This window comes from Glandiceps talaboti, chromosome 21, assembly GCF_964340395.1.
Source record: "Glandiceps talaboti chromosome 21, keGlaTala1.1, whole genome shotgun sequence".
NCBI lineage: Eukaryota > Metazoa > Hemichordata > Enteropneusta > Spengelidae > Glandiceps > Glandiceps talaboti.
The window spans coordinates 7,529,462-7,549,421 of NC_135569.1; the positions used below are offsets into that span (position 1 = coordinate 7,529,462).

Here is a 19,960-nt window from a genome sequence, read left to right on the forward strand (position 1 = left end):
AGGTACCGAGAATTTGATGAGCAATTTTGGAGAAGTGTTGTAATTTATTTTGGCAAAAAAATTGATTATAATATTGTTTGTCTATCCACACTTACATGTACACATCATCAAATCTGGACTATATTTTTCTCTTACCAGTACACAGTACCATTCAAATACAGCAGAAATACAGCTGCTGTAATGTTTATAAGCAATACTGAAAATTGCAATTCCTGAGAGATGCCAATATCTGTATACTAACCTGGAATGGTACAGTCTCCAAGTTTTTGTCACCTTGAGTACATCTCAGTGTGAATCGGAATGACATGTCATTTTGTCTAGTTGTATTACCAATAGTTTTTGTTATCTTACTGTTCTTCTCCTGAAATGCCAAGTTTAGGTTGATTTATAGTAGAGGGAAGCAATTGGCCAATCCCGGGATTTATAATTTCATTGTTGCTTTTTAAAGATATTTTGAAACCAATGTTACGGCCTTTCATCTGTGGCAGTCAGTGTGTGTATGAAATACCATTTACAATATGAATCACATCTTTGTTGTTTGTCTGATTAATTTTTGATTAGTTTCAAGTAAGTCCTGGAGGTTTTTTTTTTTATTGCATCAGTTATTTTAACCTTTTAGTGACTTGTTTTTGCATAGACCCTCCACCGTTGTGTCTATGGTTTTTGTAACTCTGTGAAAATACACTCTACATATGTATGGTATCAGGATTTAAAGGGTAAAACCGGGGCCTGTGTACATGTATTGCAGACAAATGGATTATCCTGTGCATGTGGGTGATTTTGGCGAATGTCGGTTATCATTCTAAATGGACCATGGAGGAACTAACTACCGGTAGCTGTCACATAGGAAAGTTTGGTGAGCTGTAAGAACTTCGATTTTCAAGGAAATTAGTCTCATAAATAGGTGCATGTAATACCAATATGGAACTTGCAATCCAGACTGAGTATGCTCAGATGCAAAGGACTTTGGGATTATCTGAGGTTATCGTATTACCTAATCTGGAGCTACCGATAAAATAAACCTCCCACAAAGGTCAGGGTGACTATGAATTGATCATTTGAGGTTACAAACAATATAACAATATTGTTCATAATACTAATTGATTAGCAGTTTTTATCACATTTCCCATGATGCAACATTCAACATGGCGTGTTTGCAAGTTCCCTATTATTACAATGGATTAAATTAGTAAATCTCTACATGTACACTATTAGAATGCATTGTATTGCTGTCTTACCTCACTGTCAGGTAAGTTAATATAGAATGCTGGATGAACCATTACTACCAGTTCCACATTTGTAGCAATGATTGGGTTTTGATGAATCTGACGTATTTCTCTTGCCAACTCCAACGGGTGAAGCATATTGACATTACCACCTGAACATTTTGCACTTTCCTTGACAATTTCCATCTCACACGTGTCTCCTATACCAATGATAGAGATAGTAGTCTGTTGGCTCTTTGCATGCTCACCAATCTATAATAAAAAACAAAAGAACCATGTTGTATCAAAGGGTATTTCATTGACACCATGTGGACATTTTCATGTATGTACAGTCGATACACAACTAGATACTAACACCTCGTGTATGAGTTTGAATATATTGATGGCTATTCAAGGAAAGAACCATATGCTTGAAGTGAACACTGCAGTAACTATGATGACCATGACTATAGAGCATAGAGACCAAGTTTGGAGACCAAGTTTAACTGTTTGACGTTGAAGACGAAGGTCGAGGTCAACTTAGATATGTAGATTTTTCAATTGAGTTAGCAAACTTCAGGTTATCAGGCAAAATGGTTGCATTCTGTATTTGAGAACCAAAGGGACATGCAAATGTTCCATAGGTACTTGACTTTTGTGTATATTTTAGTGGAATGTGGCTCATGTATAGTAAAGATATGGCAGTGTACAGAAGAAATTGGACCTTGAAGATGGAGGTCAAGATGAATGTGTTTTCTATCTTAGCAGGACAAGCTTTCATTTATTTCATGTACACATACATTAATTGATGTATATGAGGTATACTTGTTTTTAAATTACCAAATTATGCTTTTGGGGCGGACATACTATGATGGTAAATTTAAAGGGTCTGTCAGTCTGTATATGTGGGTAAGTATGTACATACGTATGAATTCATGTATGTAAAAATGACTTAAAATTGAGAATCACTTGACCGATTAATAAATGTAGTTTGAATTATTATAGACACATAGACAAAGACTCACATATCCCCACCACTATTTTTGTATATTCCCCGAAAATGTTTCTACTTTTCCAACCAAAAATAAATTTGCTTCGCTTCTATCAACTTCAAACCCTTATCTTTTGTAACAGTTAGCTGTGTATTTTCTCTAGTAATGTCAGTTTATAATTTACATCTACTGTCACACCCATGTATTTTTCTCTCAACACTGTAACACCAACCGATTTTCTGATTAACTGTAATTCCTTTTGTATGATGGGCTGAGGCCCTTTACTGAATAAACTATTTATTATTATTATTATTATTACCACCACCACCATATTTATGTGATCTATGAAGTAAAAATGTACTCCTGGAATTGATTTGAGAAAATTTGACCAAAACCATGGTAGGATTTCTCACCTTGTTATAAAATGTGACATCTGATGAACCCTCACCTATTGAACCAAGTCCAACATTTGGTACACCGTCAGTACAAAGAATTATCTCTGATCCTGGTTTCTCAGACACCAACCCAACACACACAGTTAATGCTGGCCCTAAAGCTGTCGGACCAGTAATCACCATGGAAGAAATCTGGGCAGTTAGCGACCTAAACAACCAAGAAGATTTGACATTTCAATATTGTCTATTTTTTTTTGTTCAAAATTAGAATGAAATCAATGAATAGCAAGAGTGAGTTGCCATACAAAATAAAAGAGCAGCAATGGAATATACTCAAAATTATGTGGTTGCTTTAGAGAGTTATTTGTGGTAATTTGCATATTACTCATGGAATCATCATGTCATGAACAAATCTTAATTTACTCACCCCTAAGAACGTCCCCACCAAATTTCAAGCGAAAAATCTGTAGTTTTCGAGTTTTAGTATTTTGACCAAAAATCACATCTTTTGACTCAAAACGCACATCTCTGATGTGATTATTTTGATTTGAACAATTTCCCAACTAGACACCTAAAGTAATATAACCACCAAATATCAAAACAATCGGTCCAGCACTGAGCTTTTGACTTTGAGTTGTTTACACACACACACAGACAGAGTACACTTTGCCATGAGTATAGCACTACTGAACCTTATCAGTTCAGTTGTGCTAAAAATGTGTGCAAGTACATGTATGTCTAGCAACATGACCATGTCCATAGCAAAAGCCAAAGGATCACGTACATGTGTATATTGCAAAGATAACAACAGGGTAGGATAGGCAACTGGATAGTCATTCAGCAAACGAACACCTATACCTAGACTGTCGTCAGATGCTCATGCCTGTTTTTCCTACGTTTTATCTAAACTTGAGTCGTTGCGGCGCTCTGATCCGGCACAATACTACTATAATAGCATACTGATATTGAGGGCCGAGGGCCCAAGCTCGGGCCTTTGGCCCTCGATCTCTCGGGCCTTCGGCCCTCAATATCAGTATGCGATTATAGTAATGTTGTGCTGGGCTGATATAACATAGGAAAAAAAGGCGCAAGTGACTATCGACATTCTGACCTATACTTAGCATGGCAGATGTGCATAAACACTCAGCTGTTAAAACTGTCCAGTTGTGCTACAATGCCATTGGCACTATTTTATAAACAAATAATAACATTTTTGGAGCCAAAACGCACGTCTCTGATGCAATTGTTTTCATTTAGTATACAATACTTAATACATCTACAAATATTTGCTAAAGCCTTGCTTTCACTTATTTCGCTGGAAAACAAAATACAAAAATAGTGACCAAAACGGTTTCTTGTACATGAAGTCTGCTAATTAGTTTCGAGTACTAGCTGAAGACTGTAAAATACAAAAAAATTTCTAATTGCAAAAATCATTTATTATAACCACTTGTCCATGTACATACCATACACTGGCATTCATGTCTAAACCAGACCAAAAGGTCAAAGCGGTAAGTTGTCAAAGAAAACTATAATTCTTGAAACACCATTTCTAACCTGCAAGAGTTTTCAATGGAGTGTAGCCCAGTCCATCCTTTTCCTTCTGACTGACCAAATGCAAATAACTGATCATAATTGTTATTATCACATCCCGCTACTCTCACTGGATTCTGACAATCTCCATAAACAGAAACTGTATTGGAAAATGTGACCAACACAACTTGTTTGTCTGGCATTTCCAGCTTCAATCTTTCTAGTTGCCTAAGATCAAATCATATCATACATCATTGACTATTAGTATACAGCTACTATTAATGCAATACTGCCTAATCAGTGAAAACTATTACTAATATATATATATATATATATATATATATATATAGGGTACCTTTTGCCTCAGCTGCAAGGGTACTAGTAGATGTCTATTACCCCAGTGGCTATTTTACCGAGGATGAAAGCTGAGGGAAATAGTTGATATATAACAGCAGAAGGGGTAGTATTATGTCTACCAGTGTCCAAAAAAAGCCAGACAATAAATATTTTATAAAACATCACATTCTAAGGTACAATTATTATTATTTTCATAGTAAAATGAATCACCGACAGGACTTCCATGCTACATTAATAGAACCGTTTGGAAAATAGAAAATGAATTTAGCTTCCATGTACACTGAAAATTGTGGTCACTATATACATGTAGGTCACTGGGCCATAACACTTTATGGGGGGATGGGGGTGTAACAATTATGGTGTAAAGTGGCAAAATGCATGCACATACTATAAACAATAAATACCTTGTTACAGCACTTTTCACACATTCCACTCTTGTTATATATTCAGGAGTAGTTCGGCCCCGACAACGACTCCATTCAGCTAAAAAGTTGAACAAATTTCAGAATCTGATGTTTAGAAGAAAATCAGATCATGTGTCTGTCTCATTTTTAATGTGTGTAGATGTCTGTTTTGTGATTTACCCTACTGTGTTCCTTTGTTGGGTTCATAAAATATTCATTTTGATTTCTATGTACATTTGTCATGTCACCTGGACCCATCTGCTAACTTCTCTTCATCCAATCACATCCATCTTCAAATTCTAACATCCAATCACTTCCTTCCTTCTACATATCTTTCATCACATGATCTTTCCCTTATAACTATGTGCGGCATGTTAGATAAGGCAGAAGTGCAGACATGGCCGGTACGGCTACACGAGTGTAAATTTTGTGTATTTACTTCCAGGTTAGTTCATATTTTATCTCTCCAGATATTTTGTCATTTGTACCTGTACCATTTATTTTACTATTATTCATGTTAAAATAGTCATCTGAATTTTGTATTTTTTTGTGCAAGTATAAGAGAAGTGCAGGCTTGGACAGGATGACTACACAAGTGTAACTTTTGTGTAATATATATACTGGCAGAAATGCAGAATAAAGATAACTTCTGAGTCATCCTACAAGTTCAGAGATAAACCCAACATTACATATACTCAACAAATACCAAGACAATCAGGTGAAGTTATTTGATTTTATATCTCTTAAACACACACACACACATACACACACACACGTAATCATGCCCATAGCACTACTGAATGTACTCCTATGGAAAGGTATATGGATATTGGCAGCCATAGATCATTAATTCAAAATCCCTACACATGGGTTTAGTTTTCATCTGAAAATACCCTAATCATGGGTCGCGAGTACCCAGTACAGGTAAGTTAGCCCCCTCCCGGGTACTAAACCTAGTCATGCTATTAGAATTGCCAAAAAGAAAAAGTGACATATTGTTTCCATTTGTTGATGCAAACTGGTACACAGCCCTTTATACCTTATAATGTATATCTACACTTTGTTGAATACATGTAGCTAGACCAACCTTGAAGATCTGGTACACTGATACCACACTTCATTGAACCACTTACATCCATACAGTAGACAATAAGGCCTTTTGAAGCAGCCTCTGCCAGTACCTCAGGAGGGAGTGCTGGTTCAAGAATGAAATCGACCTGGTCTGTTTTGGGAATCTATTGGTGATTACAAATGTTGAAGATACAGAGAAAGAGAGAAATATGATACAAGTGCCAGGCCTCTATGACGAGATAATTATTAGTTGACATCACATGACTATATAATTACAATGTACAAGAGGTATAGGCATGTATGAGATTTAATAAGAGAATGTCAATTTTGTATGCTGGGTGGTTCAAAATCATTGGGTCTGTTAATTTGGGTATAACTGGGCTATGATCCGCAGACTTCCCATCTATTTAAATTATTAGTCTCTCAGACTCTGTGTCGCCCCTTATAAAATAGAGCACTGCTACTAAAAGAGTATTCAATACAACATCGGTAGAAGAGCATTATATAGACTTCATCCAGGGCATTAGGAGATCACAAGTCATTACTCGGAGTTTCACACTTTTGGCATTTTCAACCACATCAGAAGACCCCCCAGTAGAAGTAGCTTAGTTTGACCATCTTGTCATGCAATGAAATAACCAAAATCTTACAAGAACAAAAAAAAAGCTGAACTACTCTGAAGATCGCAAAAGCATGAAACTATGAAACTCTGAGTTATGATTTGTAACCTTCTGACTCCTTGTATTAAATTAAGTCCACTATCCCAAATATGTGTGTGTGTGTGTGTGTGTGTGTGTGTGTGTGTGTGTGTGCTTGTGTGTGTTTGTCTATGTGTGTGTGTGTGTGTGTGTGTATATATATATATATATATATATATATATAATATGTGTGTGTGTGTGTGTGTGTATAATTTGCTTTCTTGTTGACTTGATGACTCTGTTAGCAAAAACTATGTTTGGACATCTTCTGAGTTAGGTTGTTTTTATGAGTTTTTCATCATTATTTTATCAATAAACCTAGCCCAATAGCCCAAATACATGACTGTGCTAGATATACCAGAGGAAAGCTGATCATGTTTTAAGGTATACACAAAAGGTATCAATTCCAGTCCTTTTGCAGTTATATACGTACCTCTTCTCTGTCGACATCCAAATCTTTATTTTCAAAATCACAAAATTCACTGTCAATATAAAAGTAGAGTAAGAGATTAACCCTTTCATGACTAGAGACGAGTTTTAAATAATATGGGACCCAATTTATATGAATATTTTCATACTTACAATAATATTACTTTATTAGGAAGTAACATATCTTTAATTCCAGTCTAAAATGAAGTTGATATATGCCAAAAACTTACACAAAACAAGAATTTTGTCCAAACAATTTTGGCGGGAATGTTTTCAGTATTGAAGGGGTTAAAATGGTGCAAGTCAAGAGTTACTACTGATGGGATTACTATAGGTTTTGTGTTAGACTAAAGATGTAACACTGTCAAAATCACATGATTATATAATACTTTCTGACACTTCTTTATCATTTCAGTTAAAATGTTCCAGATACAGCAGCTAATTTCCATCATAAAACAATGTGCTGAATACATGTACTTGATTTTCAGGGTTTTAAAAAAAAAACAATTTTAACTTCATAACATTAACAAATATATGATACATCAGGCAAGGTTACATATGGACCAGACAATTAAATGTCATTCCCCAATGTTATTCTTTGTCCAACTTAGTAAATTCGAGTGACCTAAAGGGGCCTTGTCACTACGAGGTCATTAGACCCTTAGGTCACAAGTATTTTCTGGCTGAATGAAGTAAAATATTATGCAATGATATAACTATACCTCCTCAAGCATAATTTATGAAAAATCTGGTAAAATAACATTTTGATTCATATTTCAATGATCACAAACTCAATCAAATAGAGACATAGATGTCATCGATGTAGAACAACCAGGGTGTATGATCCACATTTTCCCTTGAAATGCAATAACTTGGATTAAATATGATACAGTTTACGGTGTCACACACGAAGGCTATAAAGTACAACATATATATGAAAATAACATACTGGACACTTAATTCAATGTCAATTTAATATTGCTTTTAAAGTCATTTTTTTAAAAATGTACTTATTGATAATATTTTAATTCTTACATTATATTGATAATATCTTATATTATATTGATAATATCTTCTTATATTGATAATTTCTTATATTATATTGATAATATCTTCTTATATTAATTGATAATATCTTCTTATATTGATAATATGTTATATTATATTGATAATATCTTCTTATATTGATAATATCTTATATTATATTGATAATATCTTCTTATATTGATGTTATATTATATTGATAATATCTTCTTATATTGATAATTTCTTATATCATATTGATATCTTCTTATATTATATTGATAATATCTTCTTATATTAATTGATAATATCTTCTTATATTGATAATATGTTATATTATATTGATAATATCTTCTTATATTGATAATATCTTATATTATATTGATAATATCTTCTTATATTGATGTTATATTATATTGATAATATCTTCTTATATTGATAATTTCTTATATCATATTGATATCTTCTTATATTTAAACAATAATGTACGCCCTCCCAGCCCATAATGGACGAAAGCAAACTTTGAACGACATAATGGGCGAGGCGACAGCCGAGCCCATTATGGAGTGCAAAGTTTGCTTGAGTCCATTATGGACTGGGAGGACGTACATTATTGTTATTATTTTAAAGTTTTGCCAATTTCAGTTAATTTGTAGACCGAGAAACGCAAAACAACGTATAATATACACAGCGCTGAACATCGTCTGCCATGTTCGGCCCGGAAGCTGAATACTAATCATAGCGACACACGTACGTACACGTACACACACATATACCCTTCAATGAACTGCTGTGAACACAAATTTGTTTCATGAATGCGTTGTATTTTTAAACAGTGGAAACGACAATCATAAGTAACAACATACATTTCGAAAAGATACCTAGTCGTATGAAGAAACAGAACAAATAAGCTTGTATTGTTATGCTCGTTCAGGGGCCGCGATGCCCAATAACGGAGTACATTATCAGTAATAATGTACAGCGATGACGTCACAAAATTCACTGGAATTGGTAATGCTATAATATAATAATTGATAATATCTTCTTATATTGATAATGTTATATTATATTGATAATATCTTCTTATATTGATAATATGTTATATTATATTGATAATATCTTCTTATTTATATTGATAATATCTTAAATTATTTTCTTCTTATAATATCTAAGTGGCATTTACAGATCTATGCGAAATCTGACTCACTTTGGACTTAACCTTTTCAAACTGACTGACAAGTATATATAAACACAAATAATCAAAATATTTCTGCAAATTCATGTTTGAATATGTCAGAAAGCAACAGATACATGTGCAGATTGGATGTGATCATGTTGTGATTGTAAAGACTATATTGTACAACAACTTACCACTTCCAAGTTGCTGAGGTGTCTTTTTCCTCTGAGGCTTTCAGTTCTGACATAGCTGACAGAATAGCCTGACATTGTTTACAAAACACAGGATCTCCAGTCACCACTTCTGGTTCATTCTCCAGAGTGCCTAGACTCAGCACCAACACATTGCTATCTCCCTTCACCTCCTTCACGGCATGATCAGATCCAGAAGTACCAGCACGATCAGATCCTGCAGCACGAGTCGTAGATGTATTTTCATCAGTGGCAGATCCGCATGCACCAGTTGGATATTTAGATGAAACATCATCTTTCGTTGAGGGTTTGGGATCGACCAGCTTAAGATTTGCAAAACGTCTTTGGCTGGTTTGTTGTGATTCTTCTTTCTTTGCTGATGCTAAAAACCACAAAGACAATCTATTAAAAATAGCGCCAATAGTGTTGTAGCAAAACTGTAAAGTTGAGTGTTGCTATGTGAAACTTCCTTAGTAGCTGGGTGACTTTGTCATTTTTCAAAAATATTATATACTTGACAATGTCTAAATACCTTGTGTTGTTAAATTTACTATATACACTGCCATTTGGTTGTTGTTATTGGCATGATGTGGTACTACATATAATATACATGTATTCATTATTTTACAAACAAAGTAATGTCCATTTGTGAACTTAACTGTGTCTGACATTTGTACCAGGTTTGGTTGGAATTTTCCATGCACGTCAGATGTGACATACATAATTTGAACACTTTTGTTTATTTGACCTCGAACATAAGAAGTCAATTGCAAGGTTAAAGGTCTCATTAAAAAGCTCATCATAGATAATATGGGTGTACACACTTAAATGGGTTCTTTAGCTATTGCTTCCAGAATTAATGGTTAAAATCTGAATATTTGCAACAAATATGGCCGCCATTGAACCATTATCATGAAGATCACAAAACAAAGTGAAGCGCATATGCTATTTATAGTGTCTGGTACTTGGACCAGGTTTGGTTGAATCAGCCTATGAATGTCTGAGATACAGGTGGACAGGTGGACTTCTGGGACCCAATGCAGAGTCACCTCCAGGCTTCATCGACTGGGGACTAAAAAGTGTTTGTGATATGCAGGAAATGGTTGGATTTCAATAACTGACCCTGAAGGACATGGTCAAAGCTAAAGGTCTCAAAAGAATGTTTACACTAAATGAACTGGTTTCATTTTGATAGACCCTGAGGTCAAGGTCTTAAAAGAAAGCTTGTAACTGGTAATATGGGGTAGACACTTGTCATGTATGGATTCTCTACGTAATGTTGCCATCAAATACCAAGGCAATCGATTAATGGTCTGGCGGTTTCAATTGGACTTAGTCATTTAGAAAGACACACACACACACTTACATATTTGTAAATTGTACATACATACACACAGACTATATTTGCCATGTCAAATGCACTGCTGAACATCAGTTCAGTTGTGCTAAGAATGTATAGTCACTGACAGGTTTCACCATGGAGCAAAGAATACATTGATAGAATATACTACATACGTATCACTTACTCGGAGACTGTTTTTGCCTATCTTTTGGTAGGTTGGTTACTGTGACTTCTTTCCTGTAATTATCCTCAATAGTAGGGTCATAGCATTCGATAAAGTCATCCTGTACAAATCGGATTGTGATAGAAGACTTGCCTACACCACCACCACCAAGTACCACAACCTACAACGCAATAATATTAATATGTAAATATTATGTTCTCCATTTATTGCATTTTAAATAATTTGTTATCAAATGTGATAATATCAAATTGATGATATTAATGTACAGTTATAATTAATATCATTAATTTGTCAAATGTGTTTGCAATTAAAGAAATTATTAATATTATAATATGATTAATTTGTCAAATATGTTTGTGACCAAAATCAAAATCATAAATGCAAATAACCAACAAACATTCATTGAAATGGTCTATAAGAATTCAATCAACTTTGAGAAAATCTTTTGTCGACCTTGAAACAGTGACTTAGCAGATGAAATAGCTCTGTTGTTTCTACAATTTTGCAATATATTAATTTACATGTAAGAGAGACAGACAAGGGGATCAATTCAACCTCAGATGCTGTATAGTAGAATGCTGTTGAGAAACAGTTCAACTATGCTACAATAAACGATTTTCTGGTCCCAAGATGTATTGCGTGAGACAACATATGTTGTTAGCTTTTGCTTTGGTTTTACTCTATTACATTTGAAAGATTATTAATTGACTTTGGCTGGTGTATACACAACATTGACTTTGTAAATGTTTCAACTAGATTAAATGAATTCAAATGCGTTTTACTTATAAGTTATATACCCTTAGGGTACGTATTCCATTATCACCATTCACACAAATGTCTTCACTATCTGATGTTAACATGCACTTTTATTGCCAGGTTAACAATATACTGTGTTTATTATCCCCCAGTGTTACATACATATATTCAGATATAACTTCACCTTAGAAATAATGGAATCGTCCAATTCAAGTGATTCTATGTATATGGAATGATTGCATGCACTCTCATTTCTATTAAAATATGCAGCAATGTTTTTGTCATTGCATTGCATGTGCACACTACCAGTTAACACATGCATGCAACAATGCCAGTAATCGATTCATGTGTAGCTATAAACTACAATAACATCCTAAAATATTTCTTTTTACCTTATATGATCCATCAGCACTCTTTGGTGTTTGTCTGACAAGCTCTTCAAAGCATTCTTTGATATTGACACCGGACTTGGCAGACACTTCCATTAATGTTATCCCATGATCCTTTGCAGTTTTCTGTCCCTCAGCAAGAGTCACTTTCCGATCATTTTCTAAATCAATCTTGTTGCCAACTAGAATCTAAGGAACAGATTATATTTTGTTTACATTTATGATTTTACCTAATTGCAATATCAATAGAAATATATCACAGAGCAATCAAATAGAAATAATAAGGACTGGAATCATTTTGCTAGTGGCTTCTGGGGTGTTTGGCTAACTGTGTCAATTTTTCAAACCACACGTTGATAACTATGGTTTAAATTCGGTTCACTAATTATACAAACTCAAATAAGACTAGTTTTATTGGATTCTGTCATTCAGTACCGTAAACAAGTTACAAGTGTACAGACAAAAAGCGGAAGTTTCTACCTATTAATAAATGATTCAATAAAACTCAAGGTGTGTCATATTGAGAATTAGTAAGTTGCCATAATAAAGTGGCCATATGGATGAGAATTTGGTATTTATTTTGGATTTTTATTTGATAAAACAGCTTCACCATGTTTTTCTACTTGAAAAAATAATGTGATACCAAGTCCATGTTCGCAACTCAATACATTGCAAAAAGATGCAAAAAAAAGTGTAAAAAGTTTGTTATTGTACGTACAATAACAAACATTTTACACATTGTTTAATGTTTTGAAGTTTATTGAGTTGTGAACATAGACTTGGTATATGTTATTTCACATTATGTTTTCAAGTAGAAAAACATAGTGAAGCTGTTTTATCAAATAAAAATCCAAAATAAATACCAAATTCTCATCCATATGGCCACTTTAAGAAAATAGTTTTAAAAAGTCCATTTGTACATATGTAGGTAGCTTAATAGAATTTAACATTTTCATAAATACTTACAGCTGGTACAGAATCAACATGTTTGACTCGAAGAATCCAATTATAAATTGATGCTGCTTCTTCCAAAGATTCACTGGATGTGACTGAGTAGACAACAAGGAATGCTTGACCTGTACTCATGTACTGAAAGAAAGAGGGATAAACCATTTCATTTAGATCTCAAGGACTCGGTAATTTCATCCAAAATTATTTCATTGCAGTGAAAAATGTTATTCATACCATTATAAGTATAATTTCTTCATAACCCTTTACGTTTAAAGGCTGACAACTTAGGGATAAATTACACAGCTTTACCAGAAACCAATTATGTCTTTATAAGGGGTATAATTATCTAGAGGGGAGGTTACATAAAATTACTACTATAGACATGTATTTCTCTTTGTTTGTACTTCTTAGCATCGAAGAACAGAAGCTGAATTTTAGGAACGTTTTTGTTGACACTGCAATGCTTGGGGGGCCCAATTTCAAAACATAACACCCTAACTTAATACAAATGAACTACAGCACATCATGAATGGGCTTGGGTGATTCACATAAATACATAATGCTATGGATGTTTTTGTGTTGGGAGAGAGGTGACATCCACATATTGGTAGCGCATGACTAGATCAAATTATGTTGAATTGTGACTTCAAAAACAAAACTCAATATTTAACACTTTATTTGAATTTAAAACCTTAAACGTTAATATTTCAATATTGTGTTAAATTATATGTGTGTGGTGGGCTGTGGTGGGATGGGGTAGGGGAGGGGAAAATAGTGTGGTTGTCTATACCAATTTGAAACTACAATATCGCTGAATAATAAAATATAGAAGTGAAAATTAATCTTAAGATTAGAGAAATGTCTCTACCTGGTCTCTCATAGCAGAAAACTCTTCTTGTCCTGCAGTATCCAATATATCCAACAAACATACCTAAAATGTAAAAAGAAATTCTATAACTCTGTGTGTTAGTGCTAAATCTCCCACACTGTATTCAAAGTGATTTACATGTACATCAGTAACCCTGGCATGCACATAATAAGTGGCATGCAAATAGGGCCGACACATTTATACTTCAACTCCCTACACAGGTATAGCATACAATCCATAGCAGCCTGTAAGCACATAGGATTAAAGTACTCGCATAGCAACCCCTATCCTACAAGGTCCCCAATTATACAGCTGGGTTGACTGGTGCATAATCATGGTTCAAATCTTGTTCAAGGATTTTATAATTCAGAAAGTATTAGCAGGTGTGCAGGATCAAACCTAACCACTGACCCACTCAACAATTGCTTGACTTAAGCAAGTCTATGAGCTATTTTCAAACTTTTATTTGAATAAATGGTTGAAACACAAAATGTGGTCTTTTTCTTTTGTGTGAAATAGTCACCTTAAGGCCCCCCCCCCCCCCCAAAAAAAATATATATATCTGGTTCTGGTCAGCATGCGCGTGCCCTGAGATCCTTTTTTTTCGATAATTTTTGCTTTCCCGTTCCTTATTTATTCCTGATATCAGGAGAACAAGCAGCTGAAATCTACCCTACATGCCAAGACTGCTTAAATACAAAGCCTAAACTGCTTCGAAGAAAAAGGAAGTTTTTCAAGAGATAAATATGATAGAACAGAGTATGTAAAGTGTCAAAAAAATGTGTATTTACTTATTTGCAAAAAAAATAAATATAAAATAGGGGAAAAAAAATTTGCATCGTCGCACCACTTTAGAAAGCTTACCCTGACCAGAACCAGATTTTTTTTTTTTTTGGCCTAATACTAAGTGATTGTGAAACAGTGCGGAGATCACTTATAGCCCTCAACTGGTGTTGGTGAAGGGTCTACATTGTGCAATAAATCACAGATAAAATGACATCATCACACTCATGACCTAAGACCTTATATTTATTTATAACATGGGTGGAGTTACTTAAGCAGCCCCAACATTGTGCATGAAAGTCTCTGCACACATTGGACATTCATAGTTTTCTATAGTGTGTTAGAAACACTATTGCCTACGGACTTACTGCCAAAGAAGTGTTGAGGTAATTGGCTCATTGTTAGTGTTTACAAAACTGTATCATTAATGTTGGCATTCGATAGAGTTTCAGCCAAAAAGTACTGATGCAAAGACTCACAGATAGTGTTCTCCATTGTAATGATGAAATTCATGACTGTTTGATCGATCAACAAAACTTTTTATAAATATAAAAATCCAAATGACTGGCTATCACCACAATTTATAGATATTTGAAGTCATTCCAATGAGATTTGTAGTCTTTTTATTAACAATACCATCAAATAAGGCCTTGAAATTTTGAAAAAAGAAGTGGAATTTGTCCTTTCTAAAGTTAACAAACAACCTTCCATCAATCCTTCTCTCAGAGTTCATATCAAGCCCCACCGTAAGTGTAGAACATTACCACACACAGTTGAGTTGGAATTTTGTTTACAAGATTTAAGCCAGTCTTTTTCCTCAAAAGGTGAGAGTGACCAAGTTGCAATGAACAATGGTCTCAGTCTATGACATCAGGTCTGTGACAGAAGTGTAGAGAAATTACATAGAATGACATTTACAAGACAGAAATGAGGATTGATTAGGATTGATGGCAAACAAAGAATTTAATTTTGAAAAAAAAAAATCTCCAAAGGGACTGTAGGGTGGGGCCCGTCTACCATCGACTCCAATTCTTCATGTACATAACAGAATCAATAACAAGTACTTTCTATGGTCACCTGTTGAAAGGTGGTGTTATTGTTCCTCATTTCTGTCTTGTAAATGTCATTCTATGTAATTTCTTTACACTTCTGTCACAGACCTGATGTCATAGACTGAGACCATTGTTCATTGCAACTTGGTCACTCTCACCTTTTGAGGAAAAAGACTGGCTTAAATCTTGTAAACAAAATTCCAACTCAACTGTATGTGGTAATGTTCTACACTTACGGTGGGGCTTGATATGAACTCTGAGAGAAGGATTCAACTGATTAGAAAGCATATTACTTCATATACTTTCTTGTAATAATTTAAAAAGCAACAACAACAACAACAACAACAACAACAACAAACAGGCAACAGCCTGATGTCAATTTTTTTATTATTTTCTTTCTCATTAAAGTGCTCGGTGCCATTTTGTTCAATGTTTTTACCCATTTCACAAAATACCTTAGAGTATTACAAAGTGTCATTTTTTCATTGGTTCCTACCCAAACAAAATGACTATTCCATAAGCTTCACTTAATTATTCCTACACTGAGGACAGAACATTTTAAGAAAAAAATCTTTTATGATTACAATTCTCTTTATAAACTTTCCTTGCTATTTGAGATTTTTCCTCAAGTATGACACATTAAACAACCAATTTTACCTCAGTCTCTAATTGAGATTCTCAATAATACTAGGTATGTACCGTAAAATAATATCAGCGGGTGTTTTACTTTTCCAGTTATCATTCAGCCAGAAATTTTCAATGATTGAATATCTAAGAAATTCAACAAAATTTCTACTTTTTCATTTATTTTTGCCCATGCATTCAAAAATACTCCAAATTTCTACAACAAATTGGCCCAATCTTTCTAATCAGCTGAAATATGGGTATTTGACACGTGTTTACATATTGCAATTAGGCAGAAAAATCAGAAAATGTTGTGATTAGGCCAAATAAAAAAAATTGTGTGGTTTCGATTACGCTCAATTTTAGAATAGGTGGGGTAGGTAGGTGGATTTTTTAATTTTATTTTATTATATTTTTTTTCATGTGTGAGTGTCTAGTTCAGGTATTCCACTTTTTCCATATGGTCTCTGTGTTATTTATTTCTTCCTATCAGATGTACAGCCATTACAGATTAAAAGAACAGTTTTATAGTGTCTTTTTAAGTAGATGTCAGTTTATGCATCCAATATTTGATTATGTTTTTCTTGAATACTTGTGGGATTACATTTATGTATAAAAATTATAATATTCTTTAAGCATACCTCTTCATCATCACTATCACTTTTACTACTTGGACTGTCTTTGACAGCACTAACATTCCCCAGGTCTTCGTATTGTAAAGGTTGATCTATTTCCTCTTCAGGAATAATTTCTACCTCTGTTCCATCTTCCGGTGGCAAGTACACATATTCACTTCCAAATTCCATGATGGAAAAATTCCTCTGTAATTGAAAATTTAATAATTGGCATCTAATTCTAATAGTTCACAAACAAAATCAAAATGTTTAAGACCTATGCAGTTCACATATGGACTAAATTCATTTGTCTGGTAGAGCTATACAAAAGTGTAGAACAAAAGAATGACCCCACAGCAACTATGTAATCCTAATACTGGCTCCAGTATTAACACTGTACTTAGTAGCTGTAAATGTAATCATCGTTGTGGTCATGAGTGATGTTGTTCTCACTTCAACATATTAAATCACAGACAAGTACACGGGCGGGGGGGGGGGGGGGGGGGGGTTACCGGTGGCCAGCTCTGGTGGGGGTGTGTTGGGCCAATGCTGGAAACTCCAGGCCCCATTTTAGACCCACTTTGACCAAAAATCAATACCAAATTTTAGACAATTACATGTTTTTAAAGGAAGAAAATTTTGACCTAAATACATTTTCCTTGTGAGGTAACATGGCAATTACCAGGGGTAATTAATGGTAGTTGTGATTTGGTAAATGACAATGGACAACATTTTAGACCAAGCAAAATTGAAAATACTGTAAAGAGGATCCTGTTTTAGACTCCAGCTCAAAAAAATGTAGACCCCATTTTAGACCAAAGGGCTCGAAAACACATCCCAAAGGGTGGTAGATATACAGATATATTAATAAAATAAGGGGCATAGCCCCCCCCCCCCCCCACACACACACACACAGTTAAATAAAACCAGAAAGCACACTTTTAGTCCTTGAATTTCAAAGAACTTTACTCAACTCCAACTACTGTGATTAAATTTTAACCACTACTTTCTTTTTGGAATACTCTACATCCATAATGTGTCTCTTTTATGATGATATTCAATTTTAAAATAAAAAGTTGTATGTATGTATGTATGTATGTATGTATATGTGTATGTATGTATGTATGTATGTATGTATGTATGCTTATGTATGTATGTATGTATGTATGTATGTATGTATGTATGTATCTCTCTCTCTCTCTCTCTCTCTCTCTCTCTCTCTCTCTCTCTCGCTCTGCCTGTCTAAGTCATTACATATCTGTGCGTGGATTAGATGTACTGCCACCCCACCCCCGGCCCCACCCCTTTCCACAATCGTGGCGGCCTAGTGTGAACAATGACGGTTATATTTATGAATAATATAAGGAAGTAAAAAATACACTATCTATGAACCGTTGTAAAAGTTGTTTACGTGCTACTAAAGGTGTAACCATGGAAGTAGAACCCCGGGGTTCTACTTCCATGGTGCAATGTTTACAATGACGTAGTCCTGTTTGCACTGTGCAGGCGTTTCGCTCGGAGAAGAAAGGGACGACATACTCCTGTATGCAAGCAAGACTATAGTATATTATAAGAAGGCCGAGTCTGTTGTATTCAGGGTACAAAGGCAATCATTTCAAAGGTAAACAGAACGTGTTTTTCATATCAATACACATCGATTCCGTAAAAATCCTGAACCTGTCACGAGCACGTCTACTGCGGCCGAGTCTGCTGACAGGCGCCGGTCACGAGACACTCCGATAAGAAGAATGAAGATGCATGTAACATCCATGGTATCACGTAGTCAGACAGCAGAAGGCTGTGCTGACAAGCCAGTGTACATAAACAGTCGAGCGTCAACTCACGTCACATGTTTGCCAATGACATAATGTATATGTAATTGCAGGAGAGGGAAAGACAAAATGTGTACGATTACTACGAATGAAAATATCCCAGACAATTTTCAGAAAACAGTTCAATACACGGACGTAGTTCTCAATCACGAGTCCTAAAAAACTGTGTGAACTGTCATTCTGAAAAGTTCACTTCGTGCATCCCCTCCGGCAGTTACAATGTAGGTCGATGCCCACAGGCATTTGTTTCCCGAGATATGTATCAGAATGTTTCTATCAGAATACAATAAAATGTCCATCATATCGATAATATTGACGTGTATAGCCAACTATTGAAAGGGGTAAAATTACACTTGCTTCTGTGATCGCGCAGGTCCACTTTAGACTGTCGACAGTCGTTCGTGCCTTTTTGCCATGTTAAACTTTAATATCTAAAACTAAAAAAGTTGCGGCCTCGCTCCGATTCGGAGCAATACTATAACCACGTACTGATCAGCGAGTGCCGGAGGCACTCGCAGTTCCTATCACTATCATTACGCATTATACAGTGCTACGGCGGAGCGAGGCGACGACTTTGATTTAGATGAAACGTAGCAAAAAAAGGCACGAACGACTGTCGACAGTCTAAGGTCCACTCACCGCGAAAGACACGTACTGTTTTCTTTCGCGGTGAGTGAACCTGTGCGATCACAGAAGCAAGTGTAATTTTAACCCTGTCATATATAGTTGGCTAAACACCTCAATATTACTGATATTATCGACATCATATTGCATTCTGATAGAAACATTCTGGTACATATCGGGAAACAAATACCTCTGGGTCTGTCGGCCTACGTATGCAGTATTTTGGTGATCGTAATAACGCTGAGCAAATACGTACCGAGCTCGAGCTCGTCTTCCAAGTTGCACAGCCGAAAATAACACCTCAGCTCAGTCGCTTGACAAAACTTCGGTCTTGGAATGTTTTTTTTTTTTACTCAGACTTGGTTTGCCTTATATTTGGTTCACACATCCAGTTAACAATATAGTCGCGCTGACACAGCCGACACGACTTTGGCCACACTACAGCGTTGCTTGCTTATTTATATCG

At 35.0% G+C, this 19,960-nt stretch overlaps 1 protein-coding gene across 3 annotated transcripts in view; it reads right to left on the bottom strand.

Annotated features, from left to right (window-relative positions):
• Positions 1-19,910, bottom strand: part of LOC144451457 (circularly permutated Ras protein 1-like) — a 25,941-nt gene extending 6,031 nt beyond the window's left edge. For all 3 annotated transcript variants that reach the window (XR_013482295.1, XM_078142296.1, XM_078142297.1), the window contains exons 1-14: positions 19,751-19,910; positions 17,066-17,245; positions 13,966-14,028; positions 13,113-13,235; positions 12,150-12,335; positions 11,002-11,161; positions 9,479-9,857; positions 7,089-7,137; positions 5,974-6,121; positions 4,887-4,965; positions 4,150-4,353; positions 2,611-2,800; positions 1,239-1,478; positions 242-361 (exon numbers count right to left, since the gene is read on the bottom strand). Coding sequence is in view for 2 of the 3 variants with exons in the window: in XM_078142296.1 (XP_077998422.1) it covers positions 242-361; positions 1,239-1,478; positions 2,611-2,800; positions 4,150-4,353; positions 4,887-4,965; positions 5,974-6,121; positions 7,089-7,137; positions 9,479-9,857; positions 11,002-11,161; positions 12,150-12,335; positions 13,113-13,235; positions 13,966-14,028; positions 17,066-17,230 (2,106 nt within the window). In the remaining variant the exon portion in view is untranslated. The remainder of the gene's footprint in view (positions 1-241; positions 362-1,238; positions 1,479-2,610; positions 2,801-4,149; positions 4,354-4,886; positions 4,966-5,973; positions 6,122-7,088; positions 7,138-9,478; positions 9,858-11,001; positions 11,162-12,149; positions 12,336-13,112; positions 13,236-13,965; positions 14,029-17,065; positions 17,246-19,750) is intronic.
• Between the last annotated feature and the right edge of the window lie 50 nt (positions 19,911-19,960).